The sequence below is a fragment of the Brassica napus genome, chromosome A3 (assembly GCF_020379485.1).
Source record: "Brassica napus cultivar Da-Ae chromosome A3, Da-Ae, whole genome shotgun sequence".
In the NCBI taxonomy this organism is placed as follows: Eukaryota; Viridiplantae; Streptophyta; class Magnoliopsida; order Brassicales; family Brassicaceae; genus Brassica; species Brassica napus.
Genome location: NC_063436.1, coordinates 8,304,689 through 8,323,892, shown reverse-complemented (window position 1 = coordinate 8,323,892; position 19,204 = coordinate 8,304,689). Strand labels below are relative to the sequence as shown.

At 35.7% G+C, this 19,204-nt stretch overlaps 1 protein-coding gene and 1 pseudogene across 1 annotated transcript; one reads left to right on the top strand and one right to left on the bottom strand.

The window, feature by feature from the left end:
• Positions 1-273: 273 nt before the first annotated feature.
• Positions 274-12,217, top strand: LOC106437829 (187-kDa microtubule-associated protein AIR9). The gene is made up of 38 exons (XM_013878818.3): positions 274-573; positions 1,006-1,831; positions 1,944-2,015; positions 2,148-2,213; positions 2,308-2,379; positions 2,465-2,530; positions 2,648-2,710; positions 2,798-2,863; positions 3,103-3,202; positions 3,514-3,615; positions 3,743-3,966; positions 4,049-4,163; positions 4,284-4,404; positions 4,524-4,699; positions 5,064-5,199; positions 5,396-5,496; positions 5,604-5,651; positions 5,886-6,070; positions 6,149-6,266; positions 6,754-6,881; positions 7,044-7,215; positions 7,510-7,628; positions 7,769-7,937; positions 8,063-8,147; positions 8,227-8,300; positions 8,384-8,503; positions 8,645-8,840; positions 8,928-9,049; positions 9,315-9,519; positions 9,847-9,920; positions 10,034-10,172; positions 10,423-10,604; positions 10,693-10,848; positions 10,990-11,121; positions 11,325-11,383; positions 11,483-11,515; positions 11,599-11,730; positions 11,816-12,217. Exons 2-38 carry the CDS (start codon positions 1,049-1,051, stop codon positions 11,990-11,992), a joined length of 5,088 nt encoding a protein of 1,695 aa, XP_013734272.1. The 5' UTR covers positions 274-573; positions 1,006-1,048; the 3' UTR covers positions 11,993-12,217.
• A 5,552-nt stretch (positions 12,218-17,769) lies between these two features.
• On the bottom strand, positions 17,770-19,197 carry LOC106441805 (annotated as a pseudogene).
• Positions 19,198-19,204: the final 7 nt, after the last annotated feature.

The following is a 19,204-nucleotide window of genomic DNA, read 5'->3' as shown; positions in this document are numbered from 1 at the left end:
TTTGTACATTTTCACCGAGTAAATTAGTAAAGAGTAATGCAGCACAAAAATCTTTTTTTTCACACAACCGAACGCTAGTTTCACTATGGGACAAGAAGGAAAAACCGAAAAAGGGTCACTTCTAATAATTTTGAAACGAAATAAAAATTGTAGGGGGTACTTGGATGAAACTTTACAAAACAAAAGGGTAAATTACGAAAACAAAGGTAAATAAGAGGGTGTCCAATTTGGATTCTTGTTAAAACATAAACACACACTTTTCTGCTACACTGTTACTGTTCTTGGTCTCTTTCTCTCTCCAACTATTTTCTCTCTGGCACGCTTTCTCTCAAATTTAATCGCTTTCAACCTTTCTCTTTATTCCACTCCAAAAAGCTCCCAACTAAATAAACAACTCAGTGAGGAGCGCTACGTTCTATCTGCTTCGCCTCCAGATCTACATTTATCCGTCTCCGCCTGAAAAATTAGTCTGTCTCATAACGTTTCCGACGGCCGGAATAGTCGCCGGAGCTCCAACATTCACCGGTGAAAAATGGGGTTTTGATTATACTGCCTACTTCGTTATTTAGTGCCGTAAGTATTATTTTTCTTCCTCTCCTGTTCATTTGTTTAAATAAATAAACTTTTTTGAAAATATTTACCATGAACTTTCCTGCTGTTTCTCACTCAAAAAAATTTCCCAATATTTTTTTTTGTTTTATATTTACATAAATTATTGTTATTTTTGGCTGATTGGTTGTTCACAAAATGACCAAAAGTTGTAGTAAGTAACCGACAGTGTAGCTAGAAGAAGTCATAAACTCGGTTGTTTGTGTTCTTGAGTCGATACTATCTGTTAATTGAATAGACCCGGGTTCGATTCCACTGTGTGCAGACATTTCTTGTGGACTCGGAAGTTGATTTCTGTAATGAAAAAAAAACACTAGTCTCCTTTATTGTCATGTCTCTGTATAAAAAAAAGTCTCAACCTTTGATGATCATCATGCGTCTCTTCTGATTTTGCAGGATTTTTCTTTTATTTCTGCTATAAGTGTCGATTGATTTCACAATGGAGGAAGTAGCATCTAAAGCTGAGGAAGAAGCTATTGAAACCACCGTAGAGGCAACCAAAGAGGGCAATGCAGCTGCAGCTGATGGAAGCAGAAGTCCAGAGAGTGTTTCTGCAGCGTCTTTGGTCTCAAGCAGAGCTGCTACTACTAGAAAGAAAGCAGTTGTTAGTTCGAATTTAATTAAGCCAACCGCGTCTTCTTCCTTACGAGTCTCAAGCTCTACGCCTGCCACAATCAGGAGAAACAGCACCGGAGGAGTAACAGAGAAGCTGACTGGTGCCACTAAGGCTCTGCCAAAACGTACGAGTACTACTACTGCCTCAGCTACTGATCCTGTGAGGCGGTCACTTCCGGAACTGAAGAGGAGCTCTCTTTCTGCTAAGACTGTGTCTAGACCAAGCCTTCCCGAGAGTAAAAAGCCTATCCCGGTATCACCAGGTGGTAGGAGCTCGACAAAGTCTGGTTTAAGTAAGCCAGAGTCTTCTTCTGCTAGATCAGCCATGAGTGTCTCTGTGTCTTCAAAAAGAGCTCCATCTTCATCAGTTGACAGTAGTGGAAGAGCGCATTCTACTCTCTCGAGTGGGAGGACAGTTTCTAAGGCTTCTTCTCCCTCCGCGGGATCATCACCTTCTGTTTCTAGTGGTATGAGATCAAAGTCTTTATCAACACCTCTTGACCGGAGTTCCAACGTCTCCGGACGGAAGAAGACAGCTACCCCGGAAAGCCGCGATTCGAGACTTATTATTCTTCCAAAGGTGGAGGTTAAAGCTGGTGATGATATGGTTAGGACTCACTTTCCTCTTTAAACTTACCATACAAAAGATTCAGTTCTTGATATTACTTTATGGCACTTATGTGTGGTTACTCGTTGATGGATATTTGATATTTCTTAAGAGATTGGATCTCAGAGGCCACAGGATTCGCAGTCTAACCTCCGGTGGGCTACACTTGTCTCCAAACTTAGAGGTAAACCTCATATTTCACAGTGTTCTAGTGCAACGTTTTGGGACAGAAATGTTTGTGTGGATATGCCAATGTTGGATTTGAATAAGAGTAGGGAAGATTATTTTAATTTCCTCTACTTCTACTTCTTACCAGTTTGTCTATCTAAGAGACAACCTCCTGTCTGAGCTGGAAGGTATTGAGATACTGAATCGAGTCAAGGTCAGTAAATTCATTTCCTAAGGCTTCTTAGTTTTCAACAAATATATATACACACACACACCAGATGTGATCCTATTTCTTCCTTTAATCTCAGGTTCTAGATTTGAGCTTTAATGATTTCAAAGGGCCCGGATTTGAACCACTAGAGAATTGCAAAATGCTGCAGGTTTCTTTCTCTTCCATTATGTCTTTAGTTATTTATACACGAGTGTTTTCTGACGAGTATTTTAAATCTTGTATTACTTGGGCAGCAACTTTATCTTGCTGGAAATCAGATAACTTCACTCGCTAGTTTGCCTCAACTTCCCAACTTAGAGGTGATCTATAGAAATGGACAAAGTCTTATATTCATATTATATGGCAATAAGCAAACTTTTGCCGTTCATAAATGCCCTGACTTTTTCCGACTATTTTCTTTCTTGTTCCTATGCTAGTTTCTCTCTGTTGCTCAAAACAAATTAAAGTCACTTGCAATGGCAAGCCAGCCCCGGCTTCAGGTACATCTTCTGTTTCATAATTGAGGTTGTCTACAATACATTTTACAATTCATAGTTTCTTAGACATCTCAGAGAGACTTTTCTCAGGTACTGGCAGCAAGTAAGAACAAAATAACAACTCTGAAGGACTTTCCATATCTACCAGTTCTTGAGGTTTCTCTCTTTATTTCTCTAAGTATATATTTTTGACCATTTCTTGTTTAACTGGTCAGTGGGAATTTTTCTCCTATGAATCAGTTTTATCACAATTCACTGTGTAAATGGCAAGGTTCTGAAATGGCCCAGTTTGAGTACTTATTATTGTTGTAATGGCGTTATGGATGAAAATTTTATTCCATTGATATATACAAATAAGCAGTTTGTAAATATAGTTTGTGTTTTCTCTATTACAGCATCTGCGGGTTGAGGAAAATCCATTGCTGAAGATTCCTCATCTGGAAGCAGCATCCATACTACTTGTAGGTCCCTCCTTGAAGAAATTCAATGACAGAGGTACTCTTTTGTATAATATCTATAACCTGTAGTTTGCGTAAATCTGATCCTTTCGTGAGAAAGATGACTGGCAATTCTAAGTTTTAACTCATCATATGCACTGGCGAGTGATATCTTAGCAGTAGTATGTGAGAAGAGGTAGGAACTGTTAGACAAATGAATATAAACACTCAGCTAATGGGTTGTTTTAATTGTTTTTGCTAATCTGGATGAAGCTTAAGAAAAGTATGCTTTCTTAGAATTGTGGGAATAGTATTTGTTCCTTTTTTTTGTGTTAACAAGGTCTATACTGACCTTGAATTTTTCTTTAGATCTCGCTCGTGAGGAAGTGGCAATTGCAAAGCGTTATCCTCCACATACAGCTCTCTGCCTCAGAGATGGTTGGGAGTTCTGCAAGTCTGAGCTCGCAGCAGGTACCAAATCAGTTATCCGAGTTTTAGAATCTTTCATTGTGACTTGATGGTAGCTCATAACTTGATGACCTCCATATTAGCATATAATCATTTTTAAATGTTAATTCATGCAACTACTTGTGAACAGAATCGACATTTCGCTTCTTGGTTGAGAAGTGGCAAGATACGTTGCCTTCTGGTTGTATTATCAAAGAAGCATCTGTTGACCGACCTTCTGAAGAATCTCCCTGTCAGTCTCACTTTGGTCTTGTTCAGGAAAGTGCCGATTCAGAATTAGTCCTGAGATACCAATGGTCTGTAGCAGACAGATCTCTTTCTAATTTTGTCCCTATTCCTGATGCAACCAATGAGGTAAAATTTCCCTTGCCATACTTTCATTGGCATGTGTGCTAAAAGATTCTGTTTCCTAATTCTATCGATAAGTTTACTATAGGTCTATTGGCCAAAACATGAAGACATTGGTAAAATTCTTAAGATTGAATGCATTCCTGTTATTGGAGAGACTGAATATCCATCCATATTTGCCATATCTTCACCAGTTCTACGAGGTATGCTTCTTCAGTAAAACAATAGGCCAATGAAAGTTTTCCATTGTTTGGCAATATCTGTCTTGCACATATTCTTGTATTGGCGTCCTGTAGAAAATAACACAGTGAAGCGCTGTGCAGGGAAGGGAATACCAAAAGTTGTGAGCCTTGAACTACATGGGGAACTAGTTGAGGGAAATATTCTCAAGGGACAAGCAGTGGTTGCATGGTGTGGTGGGACACCTGGGAAGTGTATTACCAGGTGGGTCATGTTTGCCGCTTTCCCCTTCTGTTACATGCGGCTATCGAAAAAATTGTGTATTCCAGTTTCTTGGTAAGACTTATGAATTAAAAGGCATGATTACTTTATCTTTGAAACAGTTGGTTGAGGAGAAAGTGGAATGGGAGCCCTGTGGTGATTGATGGAGCTGAGGATGAGGAATATAGGTTATCTCTAGATGATGTGGGATCAAGTATGGTCTTCATGTACACACCAGTCACTGAAGAAAATGCAAGAGGAGAGCCTCAGTACAAGTACACAGAGTTCGTAAAAGCAGGTAAATGAAAAAGCTTCTACACAGATAGTATTTTTTTTTGTCACAGTATTTGCAAAATGTTGTGATTTGTGTTGCTTTGCTTTCATCTCTTTCATTTTTTTTGACTAACGATGAAAGGTCTCTGTGGTTGCTTGTTTTTTATAGTAGATTCTCATTGTAGTTGTTTCTGCTTGCAAGGATCTTATTTATCTCATCTTTCCTATGGACTTGTTTATGTCCTAGTTAAATTATCTCAAATGGATTTTCTTGCATGCTAAAACTGCTTCATGTTGTATGATGGTTGTTATTTGTCTGTTTATCAAATGCCTGCCGTCTGTTAAATCTTCTGAATCTTGGGTTTACTAACTATGAATCCTGATGGCAGCTCCTCCATCTGTAAGTAATGTTCGAATTATTGGAGATGCTGTTGAAGGCTGCGTCTTAAAGGGGATTGGAGATTATTTTGGAGGCAAGGAAGGTCCTAGCAAGTTCCAGTGGTTACGGAAGAACAATGAGACCGGGTATACACGTAGATATTTGTTTTTTGCTCTATAATAGGGTCGATATATATCTCTTTTGATTTCATTCCTGGTGGATATGGAAAGTAGCATGTGAACCTTCATGAGTGTTTGACTGATTGTTTGCTTAAAGCATTCTACACCTTCCTCTGTCAGTTTTATAAAGATGGATCTTTTTTGCTGAAATTGTTTATCGCAGAGATTTGTCGTTGATATCGGCTGGAACATCTGAGTATACATTGACCCAGGAAGATGTTGGAAGACATGTCACATTTGTGTACATACCTGCAAATTTCGAGGGTTGGTTATCTTTCCCTTTTTCCCCCATCAGGTTATTACTTAGACGAAAGCCTCAAGTTATTGAGGGTTAGGCCGTAACCATTCTGACGTATCCTAGAAAATTTCAGGTCTAGAGGGGGAACCACTTTCAACTTTATCCAGTGTAGTAAAGCCAGGTATGCTAAACTTTTGTAGAAAGCATATTTCTTCTTTTATGGAGTATGTTGCTGATTACATAATTTATTGAATGTTGTTAATTTATTGAATGTTGTTAATTAGCCTCTCTTTCCAGTGCATTAATGGGTCGTTTTTTTCATCTTGCTGATTACATAATGTCTTCATCAGAACTGCAAATTCGGATTTACTAGACTTTCCCCCCTCATTTTGTTTGTTTTTTATTGTAACTGCAGCGCCCCCAAAAGTGAAGGATGTTAAGATAGTTGGCGACCTGAGGGAGAATAGTAAGCTCACTGTAACAGGTACTGTTACTGGAGGAACCGAAGGCTCAAGCAGAGTGCAATGGTTCAAATCAAGTTGCTCTATACTTGAAGGAAGCAATAATCTTGAAGAACTGAGCACATCAAAAGTGGCGAAGGTATGTCAATGCCTAATGCTCATCGAACTAAGTTTGGTAAGATTTATATATTTTGTTAATGTTTGCATTTTTTCCCAGTCATTCCGTATACCCTTGGGGGCAGTGGGCTACTATATAGTTGCAAAGTATACTCCAATGGCACCTGATGGTGAATGCGGTGAATCAGTGTATGTAATATCCGAAAGAGCAGTTGAGAGTAAGTTAATTTTTTTTTTTGTATTCTTGTATTTTCCTTGAATATATTGATGGTGAATGCAATCTGGCGTATCTTGTAATGAAAAGTATGTCATAAATGTCGTCTGTCTTGTGGTTTTTGTTGAAATTGTTATACACATTTTCTTTCTGATTTCATTACAATGCAGCTTTAAGTTGAGAAGCATGATCAGAAAAAAGTAGAATTCAATGAAATCAAATTTGCTGTGAAAGGGAATAAATGTATAATATATATAGTAAATTATCGTCTTTTAAGTTCTTATATTGTTGATTTTGTTTATTCATGAGCTATATTTTACTCAGTGAAATCAAATTTGCTGTGGCGTGATCTTTTTTCTCGATATTAAGTCCTACCTTTCTAGTTACAAGTATTTTATGCTCTAAGTTTTGTGTTTAGGTGATCAATTTGTATAGTCTTTGAATTGGAATGAAAACTTGGTGCTAACTATTTTGACTTTAACAACTTGCAGCCCTTCCCCCCAGCTTGAATTTCTTGTCAATTACTGGAGACAATGTCGAGGGCGGATTATTGACAGCATCCTATGGATACATAGGAGGACATGAAGGTAAAAGCATATACGAATGGCATTATCATAAGGTACATCTATCTCTCTAGCTCTTCATATTATTTCCCTAAGAAAATTTTGTCCATGTGAAAGTCTGATTCATAAAAGAAAAATTTAGTTGTTAAAAAAAATTCTGAGTCTCTCCTTCAGGAAACTTGGTTGCATCTTATTCCTCTTTCCTTCTTTGGGCGCAGACTGAAAGTGATCACCCTGGTACATTGATACCTGGAGCCTCTGGGTTTCTTCAGTATACGATTACCAAAGAAGCTATTGGTAAATTCATTTCATTTCAATGTATTCCTGTGAGGGACGATGGGATTGTGGGAGAGGCAAGAACTTGCATGTGCCAGGAACGTGTTCGTCCAGGTAATGCATTGTCTTGTTGTTTCCATACTGCGAGATGATCATGGAATTTCTGGTGCAATGTGAGCTTGAACTAGTTTAGCAAATTTCGCAAATGCTAGCATGATCTAGATGCAGAAAATCCTATTTATAACTATAGACTTGAGAGTCACAAATGACTTGAAGTAGAGTAGGGCATGCAACCAAGAGGAACATGAATTTTATTCATTTTTCTTCTATAAATGTTTTTACAGTCTATTGCACAGCAGTTTTTGCCATAACATGCTGCTTACTATATGTGGTTTTGTTGGTCATTAGGAAACCCAAGAGCAGTGTCTCTTCAAATTGTTGGAGCTGCTGTTGAAGGAACTGTGCTATCTGCAGAAAAAGAATATTGGGGTGGTGAAGAAGGAGCATCTGTTTTCCGGTGGTTCCGGGTATTGACCTTTTTATCAAATTTTGAAAAAAAAATTATATTTGGGAACACAAAAGGAACATATTCTTCCTTATATTGCGGATAAATCTGCTTGGCGTTGAATTAACCAGCAGCTCTTAAACTTATGTAATTTTTCTGCAGACTAATTCAGATGGTTCTCCATGCGAAATAAAGGGTGCTACGACTTCGTCATATCTGCTGTCAGTCGATGATATCGGTTTCTTCATTTCGGTTTCTTATGAACCTGTGAGAGATGACTGGGCTCGTGGACCCACAGTTATTTCTGATATAACCGGACCAATTATAGCCGGTATAGTACTCTCTTCCTATATGTATCAAGCTTTGCAGTATCTGAAGGGGTACTAAATTTCATTAACTAGTAGATGAGTGGTGTAAGTAAGATGATATATATCTTGTGAACTCATCTCTCCGCAGGCCATCCAACTTGTCAGTCGTTGGAGTTTCTGGGATCCATGATAGAAGGGCAACGTTTGAGCTTTGTTGCATCATATACTGGAGGGTAAACTTCAAATAGTTTTAAAATGTATGAGACTGTTGGATGGAAAATTCAACAATTAAATTTACCTTTTGCAACGCAGGGTGAAGGGAAATTGCTCTCTTGAATGGTTTAGGGTGAAACGTAATGGTGTTAAGGAACTATTGAGTAATGATGGTAAATCTTAATCCACCATCTTCAGATTCCTTGCTATCCCCTTACAAATCTGCTTCAGATTAATAAATGTGGTCCATGGACAGAGTTTTTGGACTTATCACTGGAGGATGTTGGGGAAAGCATAGAAATTATTTACACTCCTGTTCGTGAAGATGGAATAGAAGGGAGTCCTAGGAGTATCAGGTCTGACAGCATTGCTCCAGGTGAGATGTCTTTCAAAAAATGAAAGAAATTCAGTTATGTACTTTAGTTTTTATAGAATGTCCATTTAAGTTAAAAAAAAAGTGTACACTGTCTTCTACATTTACTTATCTTGGATCCTTCCTTTTTTCCTTTGTAAACAGCAAATCCTATGGGGTTGGAGCTTTTAATTCCTGACTGCTATGAGAACCAGGAGGTTGTACCTCATAAAACTTATTTCGGAGGGCATGAAGGTGATGGAGAGTACATTTGGTATAGAACTAAGGAAAAGTTGCATGGATCTGCTCTCACGGAAATATCCTATGCCGGTGAAGAGGTCATTGCTTGTTCTAGAACATTGTAAGAGAAACAAATTTCCCAAAAATGTGTTCAGAGTTCAGATTTCTCTTCTTTTGGATAAGTGTGAGTGATCCGATTCTCTTGCAGAAAGTATACTCCATCACTTGAAGATGTGGGGGCTTATCTAGTCTTATACTGGATTCCTACTCGCGTAGATGGGAGGAGTGGGAAGCCAGTTGTTTCAATAACAAACTCTCCTGTTACTCCAGGTGCTGACATTGTCACTGCTTTCCATTATCTTGCTAGCTATTGTACTAATCAGATAGAAAATGTTGGTTACCAATAACTGAATAATCATTGTCCACCATCAATCTAGTTTATTTTGTTAAACATTACTTTCATAATACCTTTTGATTGAAGTTTTTCCTGAACTGTCAACTTTCAATATATTTTCGATTTGTATAAGGCCATAGGTTTAGCTGATGTGTCAAAAAATCTATGTTTCCTGACGTAATAAAGTGAATAATGTTGCAGCTGATCCGGAAGTATTTAATGTTCGTGTGGAGAAACTTTTTTCGGATGCTTATTCTGGAGTAGGAGAGTACTTTGGCGGCCATGAAGGTGAAAGTCTCTTCAGTTGGTACAGAGATACTGATGGAACCATTGATGTTATTGCTGGGGCTAACTCCAAAACTTATGAAGTGACTGAGTCAGATTACAATTGCCGCATATTGTTCGGGTATGTTTCCACAGTCATTTCTCCTTGCAGCTTTGACAAGCATCCATTTCTTTGATATATTCCTTAACATACATGTATTAATGGCTTATTTTTGGTTTTACACTTCGAATGTTTTCGTTTTGTCTCTCATCCGGGAAAAAAATGTCTTCGGCATGTGATAACGGGTCTGAGCCACTTTATTTTTTTCTGAATAACTGGCACTGGTTCTTATTCATAGATATTGATGTTTCTTGTTTTTGAAGTATCAATAGTGATCCCTGGCTCCATTATGGTTTCAACTTTTGTATGCGGACTTGAATCTTAGAACTTATTCAACTTATTTTGCAGGTACACACCTGTTCGTTCAGATTCTGCTGTGGGAAAGCAAAAGATGTCTGAGCCAACTGAAATTATCCTCCCAGGTCATTTTTTTAATTATTGTGTTATTATGTTATCCTTTTTGTTTTCTTCCTTTTTGGGTTTCTTTGTGGGCTCTCTTTGCAACAAAATTCTAACACTTCCGTTCCCAATACAGAGGTTCCAAGAGTAGAGATGCTCGCGTTCAGTGGAAAGGCTGTACAGGGTGATGTTCTCACAGCTGTCCAAGTGATCCCAAAGACTGAAATCCAACAACTTGTTTGGAGCAAGTACAAAGGAGCTATTGAATACCAATGGTATATTGCATCACTTCTGAGCTTTCATCCCTGTCTAAATATTTTCAGATCCAGAGTTCTATAAGTTGAACATGTTTCAGATTTGGCTGCCGTTGATGCCTCTATATCCAATCATATGGAAAACATTTTTTCATGTGCTGAACTTAATTATCTGATATCCTTGGCTTCTAGCTTTATATAAATGACGCCACAAAAACCTTTCTCAGAAACTGTTTATGTATTTGATCTCACATAGCAAGGGTTGTGACAGGTTCCGCTCACTGGAATCAGGGGATGAGATGTCGTATGAAGCACTCTCTTCAGAAATTTCGTGTTCATACAAAGTGCGGTTTGAAGATATTGGCAAATGTCTCAAATGTGAATGTGTAGTACATGATGTGTTTGGAAGGTCTAGTGAACCAGCATATGCCGAGACTGGTCCAATCTCACCAGGTTTTTATGCATTTCAGCTGCCATCGCATCTTGTTAAGCAACATCACTAATGAAGTGAAGTTGTGACTAATTTTTGTATCTGCCTCAGGTTTCCCTAGGATAGAGAAGCTGGAGATTGAAGGAGGAGGTTTCCACACCAACTTATACGCTCTTCGAGGCAATTATTTTGGTGGTAAAGAGGGTAAGAGTAAAATCCAGTGGCTTAGATCAATGGTTGGAAGCCCTGACCTCATCTCAATTCCAGGTAACCCAAAACTTGAGAGTCACATTGTTATTTCCTTCATGTCAAATAGTAAAGTTTAGCAATTCTCAGTTTCCAAATACCTGGAGAAGTTTCAATCATTTTTCATCCAGGGAACTGATTAATTTCTGTTAATTTTGGTAGGTGAGACAGGAAGGATGTATGAAGCCAATGTGGATGATGTCGGATACAGACTTGTGGTTGTATATACACCCATACGTGAAGATGGTGTTGAAGGTCACCCCGTTTCTGCATCAACAGAACCAGTTGCTATTGGTAAGATCTTCAGTCATCATCATACTCACAATCACCTTTGTCATCCTTTGTTGTTATGTGTATGAACTAACCAACTAATATCTTGGTCACTAAGTCTCTCAAATATGGTCTCAAATCAACTCTTTACCTTTAAGAGGGATCTCTGTTACCTCTTCCACAATTTTCTAAAAGCAATGGGATTCACGCTGATGTTTAATTTGCAGAACCTGATCTTTATAAGGAAGTGAAGCTCAAACTAGAAACTGGTTTAGTGAAGTTTGAGGTAAGATTTACTTGTTTAAGTTTACTTATAGCTTAACTTGGTTTCCTATAAAAGCGATTCTTCATATTCAGTTTCCTTCTTTTGATCTTATGGAACCAGGTGCTGTGTGACAAGGACCCTTATCCAAAAAAGGTCTGTACTTGGAACTCGCAGTTGATTCTTTGTTCATTGACGTGGTGTTTTTCTGAAGGGTGAAAGTGCTAATGATATTGTAGATTGTGGGAGATGGAAATCTCGAGAGACGGATGCTAGAAATGAACAGGAAGAGAATAAAGGTTGTGAAACCAGGCTCAAAGACGTCTTTCTCAAGTACTGAAGTTCGTGGAAGCTATGTTCCTCCTTTCCATGTAAGTGTCTCTCTGTCCACATTCACTTGTCTAATTTTCAAATTGTCTTACAAGTTTTATCATTTTTATGATGCATGTAAACCAGGTGGAGACATTTCGTAATGACCAGAGAAGGCTGAGGGTTGTTGTAGATAGTGAGAATGCAGTAGACATGGTCGTGCATTCACGCCATCTCCGCGATGTTATAGTGCTTGTAATCCGAGGCTTTGCTCAGAAGTTCAACAGCACTTCACTCAATTCGCTACTTAAGATCGATGCCTGAAATCTAAAAAGAGTGGATTGCGTTAAGTTTTTTTTTGTGTGCCATTCAATATGTTTTGGTGATGAAACTAAGAGTGGTTGCTCAATGAACCGAGCTTTACTTGAGTCTCATATACTAATTTCTAGGTTTGGTTTGGTTTGTTATGGTTGAAGAATTTATAACAATGTAAAAAAGCTCATGAAAATGCTCAATGAACCGTTGTGGTTTAAACCGTTTATCATTTTATATCTTTGCTTGCTTTGAACTATACAAGCATATGGGAAATCAACTATTAGTGATATTGAAGCACTCGCTTTACTAAAACTGATCATATCTAACTGACAATAGTTTTCTATATGTGATTTTATCAAAACCAAACTTGATGATTAAGATACCCTTCAATTTCATCACAAGCCATAAAACAAAGCCATCAACTTTGTGACCAAGTAATACTGCTTTTGGATATAATTCAATTATGTATAATGCGGTTTTTGGTTGTCTTAGTCATAGACTTGTCATTGTATAGTCAATCTCTTAGGATGCTCTCTAGTCTCTGTATCTCTCTTTCTATCTGCCTTAGTGTATTCTTGTCACCTTTGTCTCTTTTCCTCTTCCTTTTTCCCAACTTTTCCTTGTAAAAATAGTTGCAAACTCCAAACCTTTTTGGATAAACAAAAGTTTTTTTTCTCTTTATTGTATATATAAAGGCGAATATACCTTTCTAACAAGGAAGAAAATAAACAATTACCTCATACCCTTAATGTTTACATGTGAATTTGGACTTTGGAGGACCACAATTTTATTGAAGTTATCTTATCCTAGTAGTAGTTAAATACAATTTGTTCCTCCATCATGTTTTCTCTTTGCATTCCAACACTTTACAAGTAGAAAGCATGCAAAAAATTTGGAGGAAAGTTTTGGAATGCAAGAGAAACGATGTTTTAGAAATAAAATCATTTTTTCACAGATTTCTTAGAATTACGGAAAAATGTATAGAACAATCAGAATGAGTGATAGTACAAAATTGATTTATGAATTAGTCTTTTATCTCTCTTACATGTCAGCACTTTATGAACGTCACTGATGACCCTAAAGACATGGGAACACAAATGAAAAAAACAATAGTTAAACCAGAAAAGAGTAAGCTTAGGAGGCTCAAAACAGTTCCTTCTTGTTTAAGTTTAGTTCGCTGTTTAAGCTCCCCCAACTTAATCTTTGCCTTTGATCATGTTTGGTCACTTTAATGGATATACTTTCTTTTCTTTTTTAAATATTGTCGGATAAATAATTAATTGTTCACTTAGTACAAAATGAGAAAATAAAGTATTATTTAGGGATTTTGCGCTAGATAGCAAAATTGTAGACGTAAATTAGATAACAGGTAAAGAGACTGTGCATTTTGCAGTAATACCTAAAGTGTCCCTATAGACATAACAAAATCAAATATAACGACCACTGACACGTATGAAGCAAAAGAATGACGGGACTCTTGCACATATCGACGGGACTCTTGCACATATCAAAAGTATTAATAATGCAAACAATCTTAAAACTTCTGATAATGCAAAGAATCGGGAATTCACTTATATAGATATGCAGCCTATTGCACATATATCCGGTTACTAATAGTAAAACTCGGATTAGATAAATGTAATCATGCTATAATTGCAGCCTATTAACACATATACGCGTATCTCTACCTCTTGCCTTCTTTAATAAGATACCTCTAACATTCAAGCTCCGTTATTTGACAGGAAACTGGCACCATCTCCCAACATGGATAGTATTTTGATTGATATATGAAGATGAACAGGATACCATGGTCCTATGGCGTCGAGCACTCCTCATATCACTTTCAACGATTGGACAACATGTTGTAAAATATCTTCCTATCAATCACATTTCTGACAAACAATTTGTAAAATATCTCACAACTCTTCTCTCTTCAATTATTAGAGCTACATCCGGTTTCAATATCTTATATCATCATTTTAAATGAATGTATCCGGTTTCAAAACGTTGATTGCGTTTGGAAACAGTTTCAATACAATATAATTTTTTTGGCATCACTCCCGGTAGCAGGTAACACATACGTAACGAAGAAGTTGTGGCTAGAGGAGAGAATTGGCAACTCAGGACAAAATTGACATGGTTCCCTAATTATTTAAAAGAAATGCACACTTCTGCAATTACCTCTTCCAATTTGTATTTCTAGCTAAATTGACCTATTATTTATACAGCAAATATATTTAACAAATGTCATTGTACCAGGTTCCATGTCAGTATCCATCTCTGCTAAGAACATATAAAATATGGACTTTAACTCCATATGCCCTTATGAAAAAAAAATCATTCTCCTTGTCCCTTCTCTATTCTCACTACCCCTTTTCTATTGTGCTTACATATATAACCTTCTATTAGTTTATTATATTTTATTTTACCTCATAAATACATTAATTTCTTTAATTAAATTAACCAACCATTATTCATCTACCACCATGGCCCACATATTAACCCTAACCAATAAGATTTCATCTGGCCCACATGACTTCATCTCCCATCGTGAAAACTCATCTTCCCACACCCTCCATTGATGATTTTAAAGCTTGAAAAAGAGGTAATTCTTGTCTGTTTTCAATGATTTTTTTTTCTGAAATATCATTTAAATATTGTTTATATCATGGGTAACGTTAAAAAAGTAAGAATTAATGAAAATATTGAGACATTATAAACGATTTTGAAAACTGTGTTTATAGATTTTGAGCATATTTTATATATGTTTCTGATGAATTTTTTACTGGAATACTATTAAAAAGAAGTGTATATCTCGGCTAGTGTAAAAATTTTTTTTTTGATACAGATTTTAAAAGATTAAAAAAGATTTTGAAAGACTAAAAAGGATTTTGGAAACTGTGTTTATGGGTTTAGAGTATAATTTATGTTGTTTTTGATGATTTTTTGTGTGTAATTTCATTTAGATGAATTATATATCATGGATAATGTAAAATCCAAACAAAACTGTCATAAATTTTTTGAATAATTAGTGAAAGGATAATTTTTGGGTATTACTAAAGAACTACAGTAGAACCTCTATAAATTAATAATGTTGGGACTTTGAAATTTTATTAATTTATAGAGATATTCATTTATAAAAGTTTCTTTATTTAGATTTATTATTTTAAGATATATTTATTCTAAGATAAGAAAAATATTTGATTTTATTGTATAGACATTAATTGTTATTTTCTTAGATTTAACATTTATATTAATTTTATTATATTATTTGGTGTATATAATATATATTGCATAGAACTTAAATGTGGTTTGGTATATAATATTACCAGTATTGTTATGTATAGTACTGAACAAGATTGATATTGGTAAGAGAAGACTGTACGGTGTGGAATTTAATTTTAAGATTCTTAATAATACTAATTGTAATGATAATTCCATTTTATTAGGAAAAATGCAAAATACATCTTGCACAATTATTTGTTTTGATTACCGGAGATATTATATGAAGGATAGAGGCTGAAATAAAATGGATATCGGGAGATGGTGAAGAGAATATGAAATTCACATGATTGTCTTGAAGAAATAAATGGAGGAGGTCACATACTCTGCTTTGGTTGAGCGTATTTACAGAAAGTTAAAAGGCAAATGAATCTAAGATGGAAGCTTAGTTACTTTCCAATGGTATTGTATTCAAAGAAGCCATCATATATCTCGAATGATGAAGATATTTTGGATTATCTACTGCAAGTTAATCATGAAAAGTGTAAAAATGTTCTACATGTGAAGTTCAACAATGTAGAAATGCAACTTTCAGAAAAGGATGGTGAAACTTATGTGAATGATTGGTTGAAATAAAATGGATCTGAAATAAAATGAAATAACTGGACTACTAGAATTACTGGGTTTATTGTGTGTAATTCAGACTATTAGGATTACTGAGTTTGTTAAGTGTAATTCAGACTACTAGGTTTACTGGGTTTTATTGTGTGTAATTTGAAACCATATATATTGCAAGTATTTAACATATAGAACTCATATATTATCTATTAAAGACTATGTATATAGTAAATAAGACTATTGTAACTATTTAGATGATTATTTTTTTATAGTTGTAGGAATAATTATCATTTTCCCAAAATGATTCCTTAACTTTCATGGTTGTTGTGTAAATGTAAGGTTATAATAAGAAAAATCTATAAAAATACTTATTTCTGATAAACTGTTTATGTAATACTCTTTCTTAATGATATTTATTGTATAAAATCATTGGTTTTACTAAAAAATATTTTATTTGGACATGGTTTTACTAATAAAACTTAAAATTTGCCAAAATATTACTATGTGTAAGGTAGTATTACTACTACCTTGAAGATTACCAAGAATTACTAAATGTAATTAGATGGAAGGTGTAATGTGATATATTATCTCAATTTAATATTTACTGACAAACAAAATGTGTTTGTAGAAGACAAAAGGCTTTTAAACTTTAATCCTACATTTTATAAAAATAACTTAATATGAGCATTTTTTTTTCAAATGCAACATGTTCAAATTGAGTGTATAATTAAATATTAACATATATTTAAATCTTTTTCTATATTTAATCTGATCTGATTACAAAATTGTATATGTTCATTTCGTAGTCTTTTCAGCTTGACTCTGCAATAAACTTGATATCACACTATTTCGCTTAAACCTCCGGTTTTTTTAATCTTCTTCTTTGGCCCTTGGAGGTAGAACCTTTCACAACATTTGATAGCAACAAAATCACAGTAGTCAAAAGGCAGAAACCCGACACCAAACTCGAAGCAAATGGCGCAGAAGAATGCAACATAGGACGAAAGCAAATAATTACGTCAAAAGGCGTAGCAAGAATGCAAAGGAGGATTGAGCAACATCAGATAGCATTCAATACACAGCAACACTCTCTTAAGGTCTGTTCTAGGATGGTTTATTAGGTTCAATAAATTACATTTTTTCTTATCAAAAACACCCACAGAGATATATCTCTTAATTCTAGGGAAAATGTAAACAGAACAAGAACACACTACAAAATTCTCACTAATCAACTACTTCCCAATGATATTAGAAACTAGGGCTGTTCAATATGGTAAAACCGAACCGTACCGAACCGAACCGAACCGAAATAGACAATATGGTTTGGTTTTGGTATATACCATATAAACCGAATGGATATAATTTTATAAAAACCGTAGGATTTGGATATGGTTTGGTATATAACCGATTAAACCGAATAAACCGAATAAAACCGATTAAAAGTAGAAACATGTAAATATGTATATATTTTATAACAATACATAAAAATCTATTTGTTACATAAGTTAAATTTGTGTTAATAACTATTACCATAATTTTATAGTAATAAGAAACCTTAATTTGTAAAACACTTGAAATGTAACTAAATAATAATATATCGTAATTCAGACATTTTATTTTCTAAGTTTTCTTTTGATCTTTTTGCTTTATTTTAGTCTTCACTAAATTAATATGAAGATTATAAATTTGAAGGACAATAATTAATGAAAAATTTTCAATTGAAAAAACATGACTTTAATGAACACTAAATATGGAAGAGTGAAAAAACTTTTTTTTCATGTTTTTGTTTTGTTTCATATTTTTATTTTCAAAATTTCAAGCTTTGATTTTAGTTATAGATTTGATTATTTTATTTGATGGTAGAAACATTTTTATTTTTTTTTTCATTTATTTGAACATGTAATATATTTTTAATAAATGACTGTGTTGACAATATGACTCTAAAATTCATATAATATGATCTTAAACAAAATAATTATGTTTTTTGGTATAAAACGGAATAAACCGAAAACCGACGGTATATAAACCGAACCGAACCGAAGTAAATATGGATTTAGAATGGTAGTTATATTTTACTAACCGAAATACCGAAAACCAAAAAAAACCGAACCGAAACCGAACCGATATCCGGATTGAACACCCCTATTAGAAACCAAATCCTTACGAAACTTAGCTGATTTTTTTGGTGACAGGTGAGTTCATAGCCATCAAGTTATACAAAACAAGCTCAATTTCCTCCATTGACGGCCTTGCTTTGAACTGCGAGACAACTTTCAAAGCCCTATCCCCTTCTTCTTCTTCAACGAGAACGTTCCATCTCTCCCCACTCACAACACCGTCTCTCACACACTTAAAGATAAGTCATTTTCTCTTGCTCAGCAGTATCCCTCTCACTTCTAAACCAGTAAATCACATCGAAGGAACCGATGAAGTCACCCTTCTCTTCCTCGAACAACCATCTCGGATTGATCATCCCCATAAGCTTTGTGGCGAAACCTTCCGTAGATATCCTCACATCCTCCTGCTGCGATCTCTCAGGAGCCATGAAAACCACCACGTCAGCAGATCTTAGGAGTCTGAAACGGGAGACATGGTGATGTGGTTGGCGCTGTCGGAGCGGAAAGTTTTGACTGAAGGTTCGATGAAAGAAGGGTCTGGCCAGAGGAAGAGAAGCTTGACGATGGTGGAGCCTCTTCTCGAGATGGGCATGTCGCTAAAGATAGAAAACGCGAGCTGCGAGAGAGAGGAATGTGAGTCGTCGTCGTCGTCGTCGAGGATCGCGATCTGGAGACGGAACCATGGCTGTTTGAGTTTCTTGAGCTTTGGGGAAGCGAGCTTGAGGTTGTTAAGGGTTTGACGAGACAAGAAGTGGGACAAGTCTTGGCTTCACGGATGGCTTCTTCTTTGGAGATGGGAGGAGAATAAGGAGAAGGAACAGAGGAACAGAGAAGAACCAAGAAACGAGTTCTGGTGGTGGATTCTTTGTTGAGCAGTTGTGAATGGCGTGAAAGTGAATTAGGAAATGGAGATGTGAGATTCTGGACTTGGGATGATTTGATGAAGGAGATAATGGGTTTATAGCTTTGAAAGTCTCTAAATGAAATTTGAAGAGAGTGGTTTGCCGTCGCAAGAGAGAATTGGGAAGAAGACGTGAAACACCGTCGTTTAGGTTAGGATCCAAGTTAAACCGGATAAAGTTTGGGTCGATCGGATCTTTAAGGTTGGATCTTTGTAATTAATCTATTTCATTAAGGGTCATTTCGTCTTTGACCATATTTTTCATTTAAAAGAAAATGAAAAAGAAAATATATTTTATTATGAAGAGAAATCAGAATTTTTGAAGAGCTATAGGGGCATATTGAGTTAAACTCCATAAAATAT

What these genes read in the sequence shown, in the direction of transcription:
- LOC106437829 (XM_013878818.3), top strand. Translation starts at nt 1,049, where the DNA reads ATGGAGGAAGTAGCATCTAAAGCTGAGGAAGAAGCTATTGAAACCACC. An exon ending in CAAGCCAGCCCCGGCTTCAG is followed by an intron (nt 2,711 to 2,797) that starts GTACATCTTCTG and finishes GACTTTTCTCAG; the next exon opens with GTACTGGCAGCAAGTAAGAA. An exon ending in GGAACTATTGAGTAATGATG is followed by an intron (nt 8,301 to 8,383) that starts GTAAATCTTAAT and finishes GTCCATGGACAG; the next exon opens with AGTTTTTGGACTTATCACTG.